At 41.9% G+C, this 4,946-nt stretch overlaps 1 protein-coding gene across 1 annotated transcript; it reads right to left on the bottom strand.

The window, feature by feature from the left end:
• Positions 1-2,256: 2,256 nt before the first annotated feature.
• On the bottom strand, positions 2,257-4,520 carry LOC147454485 (uncharacterized). The gene is made up of 3 exons (XM_086516423.1): positions 4,194-4,520; positions 2,937-3,319; positions 2,257-2,813 (listed from the first exon to the last, which is right to left on the bottom strand). The coding sequence occupies exons 1-3, from the start codon at positions 4,328-4,330 to the stop codon at positions 2,446-2,448; spliced, it is 888 nt and encodes a 295-aa protein (XP_086372549.1). The 5' UTR covers positions 4,331-4,520; the 3' UTR covers positions 2,257-2,445.
• Positions 4,521-4,946: the final 426 nt, after the last annotated feature.

Genomic DNA, 4,946 nt, shown 5'->3' with positions numbered 1-4,946 from the left:
ATGGCTAAAACATAGATAGATAATACATATCAATGTAGAGATAACAAGGTCATCTGTGACACACGACTCATTGCTCAATGCCCCTCTTGATAGCATAGGAAAACAATTGTCATCTCTCTCTCTCTCTCTCTCTCTCTCTCTCTCTCTCTCTCTCTCTCTCTCTCTCTCATTATAGCCTACTTATACATAAGCAAAGCTCCTTATATGAATAGGACAATAATTGTAAACTCTCTCTCTATGGCTACAAATACATACATCGATGCTTAATTAATGGCCCTCTTTGTAAGAAATAGTAAGAAAACAAATATGTCATCATCTAGTTGCACTTTATTCAACAATCCACAATTGCTACCAAGAATTTCATGGTTCACTAAGGCCCTTAAGTTGGCCAAAACACTGGATTTAGTTTCTTCTCACATTTTTCTTTCTAGAGTCTCTAGAAGTGCTTATGGAGTGGAATTTGTGCATGGATTGGAAATTGAAGCTTCCACCTCAGCCACAACCAAATCCATCATCCATGTATTACTATTCATGTGCTTCCTATGGCTTAATCGCTTGCTCTTTTCAATGGTCCAACAATTGAGAGCAAAACCTTCCACCTCTAGACAATAAGCAACGAGCTACGCATGTCTTTGTAAGCAAAATTTTAATAGTTTTGACAAATGGATATATGATTTGGTTGGCTATGTCACGGTCACGATTATTGTTTTCTATATTTGCATGAAGGGTATGTAGCAATTGTTAGGCACTTGGCCATATTATTTGGCCGTGTGTGTCACTTAAAACAAGTGGTGCTCAGTTTGCCACGTGGCCATATGACTTGTCATCTTAAATTATGTTTTGACTATCTTAAAACTCCATAGTTTAACCTACATGTCTTGTGCCAAATCTATGGTGCTTAATTTGAGACAAGATCATAAGGCTTGGTAAGGATTCATTAGTAATTAATACCTCCATTATTAGATGGGATCTATGGTCCAAATTAGGTAACACGGCACAATCAAATCTCCATCATCCAATGCCATTTTAAACCACATCAAAATATCACGAGAGTGAAGTTCAAGTGAACTCAATGTGATCACAAAGTAAATTTAAAAAGAACCAAGCGTTCGATGTGATCTCGTTGTTTCTAGCACGAACGCCAAGTGAACATATAATGTAAACATAGCCCCTTGGCTCTAATGAGTAAATGGAGCAAACAAAGACATGGAATTTAGCATGGTGTGCAGTGAAGAGAAGCAAAAACATGCTTGTGACAATGGTACACTATGTTCTATCCAAAAATTTGTATGCAACGCAAGCGAAGCATGCTCAAATCATAGTAAAAATTCAAGAGAAAAATCACTTTCATTGTAGAAGACCTATGTAGATGTTGCTAAGAAACTCCAACAAATCTTTGATAGTAGACATTCCACATGGTGGAATGTCGGTGCTAGCTCCTTTGGACATTGTTTCTTAAGTCAAAATACACGAAGTTTCTTTCGGAGTGATGTGACGTCACTGTGCGAGACAAATATGAGAGATTGCTTAAAGGTATCAATCATTTCAAAAATAGACTAACATCAATCTTTGACCAAACAATAGACCTTAAGCTTAATAATGTGAATTTCACCTCGCTTTTATACATCAAATGGGTGTTATTCTTTGTTACTCGTGTCCATTCAATGGTATATTGGACTCAACATTTTTATCCGACGACCGGAATTATTCACCAGGATGAGACCCATGAAGCTAGGAGTTAGGAAGCACAAGTCTCAAAATTGCCTTGACAAAAACTTGCTCTAGAATAAACACCATGAGTGTATATATCTATATACACAGTAGAGTAGAAGTTACACTTTGGACTGGCTTATTGTCCGAATAATCACCAAAGAGATTACACTTCGACTGGCTTATGGTGTGAATAATCACCTTTTGCACTGTTGACACTTCAAGCAAGGGTTCTAATCTCCTCTTAACGACCTGCACTTTAAATAATCTTATTTGCAACAATGCCAAAACAAATTGACACAATAATGTCTTCTAGTAGTGCTAAGAATATCAACCAAATCTCCACAACTAATGAAATCAAGGCTCAAGCTCTCTTGAGAAGTTGTCACTATTTGCTAAGCCTTCTTAAGAGCAATGCTGACAAGCCTTTAGGAGAGGCAACACAGAAGAAATTGACTACCACCACCACCTTCGTTTCGACCAATATCATAGTTCCACTATTAATAATTCTTTTGTGAGAGACTATCAGTTTCAAGAAGTATCGAAGCTAGCATTCAAAATCTTCTTCAGAGTAGAACTGATACAAAGAAGCTTACACACCACTCCAAAAAATCATTGTTGCTAGCTTTTGAAGTAATGGTGAAAGGTGTGGAACTCTTCTTGATCAGCTAAATCACAGATTACCACCTTTAATGTGCCCTCCCGATGAAATAATAAATGATGGAATTGTTGGCTTCACCTGTGGCTCCTGCAATAGTTTCCATAACTTATAGATGGAATTTCGGCAGATGGCGAGCATGGCTTTGACCTTCGCTGCAAAATTTCTCCTTTGAGGGAGCAGCAATGAGAGAAGTTATGGACCAACGACTCAGTGCGCTCCCGCTCTTTGCTCTTGTCAAATAGTGTTGATCTGTCTTTGTGAGAATAGAGGGCTCTGCAGTCCAGCCAGGAGCACAAGTCAACCAGGCTGCCTCCTGCGATTTGCACGTCCCCAAGGTCCCCTAAGCGCAGGGCTTGAAGGGGGTTTTTCATCTTGCTAGCATTGTGCTGTAATGACTGCCAGAACCTTCTTCCCAAAACCTGATTAGAATCACATTCTACTCCTAATTTGGGAAAAACCAGGTCTACAAATCTTGAGGCAGAAATTCGGGCTCATGAGGGCTTCTGCCCGCACCTGCTCCAGCTCAATCTCATCAGAGTCATCAATAACATATTGGGGGGCCCACCATGAGTACAAGAGGCACAGGATGAGAAGGCATTGGAATGTGTGGCCTGAGAGTCCAGAAGAATTAGCTTCAAGTCAGTGGCACTCCTGATGCCCACACCCAAGTTTGACGAGGATGTATTTGCAGCAAGTGCCTGCAACGATGTATTAGAATGAATTGTGAGAATGCTGGTTCCATCAGGCACAGAAGAAGAACAGAGATTGACGTGTGAGAGATGGCATGCAGGGTCTTGAAGCACTGATGTCACAGATGACAGGATTGGCATTGGGACACTGGATTCTGCCTCCATTCGAAGTTGCATCAAGTAGCCAGTACTGGAATTCCCTTGTGCAAGAGTTCGAATGAGGGCTTGTGCTTCCTTTTCAGCCATCTGATTTGGCAACCTAACAAGCACAAAAACAAGATCAAACAGTGTCAGACTTAAACAACTGTGATGCTAGTGTGCTCATTTCCACATTTAAAATCAATCACACAATAACAAGGCACACAAATGTTCTCTTAATTTTCCTTCAGTAAAGTTTGTGACATTTGGCCTTTCATACATGCAGGAGACTTGAGTAACATAATAGAAGAGAGGAAGACAGACAAGAGAAAAGAAGAGCTTAGTTATGCATGTCACCTACTTCTGAATGTTGTTAGTGCAAGATCACCAATTATGTGGTGGCTCCACCGCTCAAGCACCAATTCCTACCAGGTTTCATCATTCTAACTCCTTCGAATAGAGTTTTAACTTATTCTATACACGCGACTCGTGAGGGCATTGTCTTTTTTCTTTACATTAATACAATGTTATTTAAGTTGCAGATTTGAAGTGTTGGGCTTGTTGATGAATGCATTCCACTTTTGTAAGCTTGCACATCGCCTCAAGGAAGGAAGGAGAAAAGGTAGGTAATCTAGAGCATTTCTCCATCGGAGGCGGATCATAGCATAGAAAGATGTTATACTGGTGCCAGTTGTGGTAGGACACTTTACACATGCCTCTAATCTCTATCAAATTTGGTTTGTCTGATTGTACTTTTGACATATGCAGATAGAATCGGGAGGAAAAAATGAGACGCATACTAGTCGGGGTCCTGGACGATGATCGTAATTAAGGGACTGCTGGAGGATTTGTTGAAGGTCTAAAGGCAAAACTTGATTAAGTAGGACAAATGGATGATACGAAAACATGATTCAGTAATTGCTATGAAAAATTCATCAAAACTTGATCAATGATGGTATGAAAACACAATTAGAGCATACAGGCAAAGAACTTACATAAACCGCCGCTGAGTGATTTTGTGGCAGACTAGTGGAAGGGTTGGGGGCGGGACAAAGCTGAGACCGAGCCAGGCGGTCCACCACGAGGTTAGACAGAGGTTGGAGAGCCTCCACAAGCTGCAGCTCAGCGGCATGGACAGATTCACTGAAAATTTGTAAAAAGAGGTGGAGATAGGGGGGAGGCGCAGCTGCAATGTCTTCCATCTGGGGTGACGGTAAGGCCTCGCGTGGGCGAAAGCAGTATGGCCTTGGGAGGGAGATGTGGGTCGGCATATAATTCAGTAGCTCAAATGCATCAGCATCAGCTTGAGCTCTGCTAGCCATGCCCTCTCAGACGCAGAAGAGAGAGAGAGAGAGAGAGAGAGAGAGAGAGAGACAGACGGATCTAAAGTCACGGCTGAGGCCATGCCTTCTGAAGGATATAGCCAATCAAAATTCTCACCCATTTTCCACACTGGGCCAGCGGACGGGTTTTCTAAGGCTGAGCTGGAGGTTAGATGGTCGGATGGTCAGCCAAACCAGGTCGGCCAATCTATGAAATTTCTACAACAGCCAGTCAGCAAGCAGCACCGCTCTCTACACCTCTCTCTTCGAATATCCGCCTCTAGAGTCTAGGATGCCCCAGTGTGACAGCAAACCAAGCCGGCCAATTTGGGGCGCTTTTTGGCCTGGTGGACATCTTTGGACACCTCAGCATGCCGGATGTTCGCACGCGACCCGCATTATCGCTCTCCAAGAAAACCATTTTGT

The sequence above is a fragment of the Adiantum capillus-veneris genome, chromosome 7 (assembly GCF_014529385.1).
Source record: "Adiantum capillus-veneris isolate H3 chromosome 7, ASM1452938v2, whole genome shotgun sequence".
Classification (NCBI taxonomy): domain Eukaryota; kingdom Viridiplantae; phylum Streptophyta; class Polypodiopsida; order Polypodiales; family Pteridaceae; genus Adiantum; species Adiantum capillus-veneris.
Note: the sequence above shows the minus strand (reverse complement) of the source record. Positions and strands in the feature narration are given on the sequence as shown.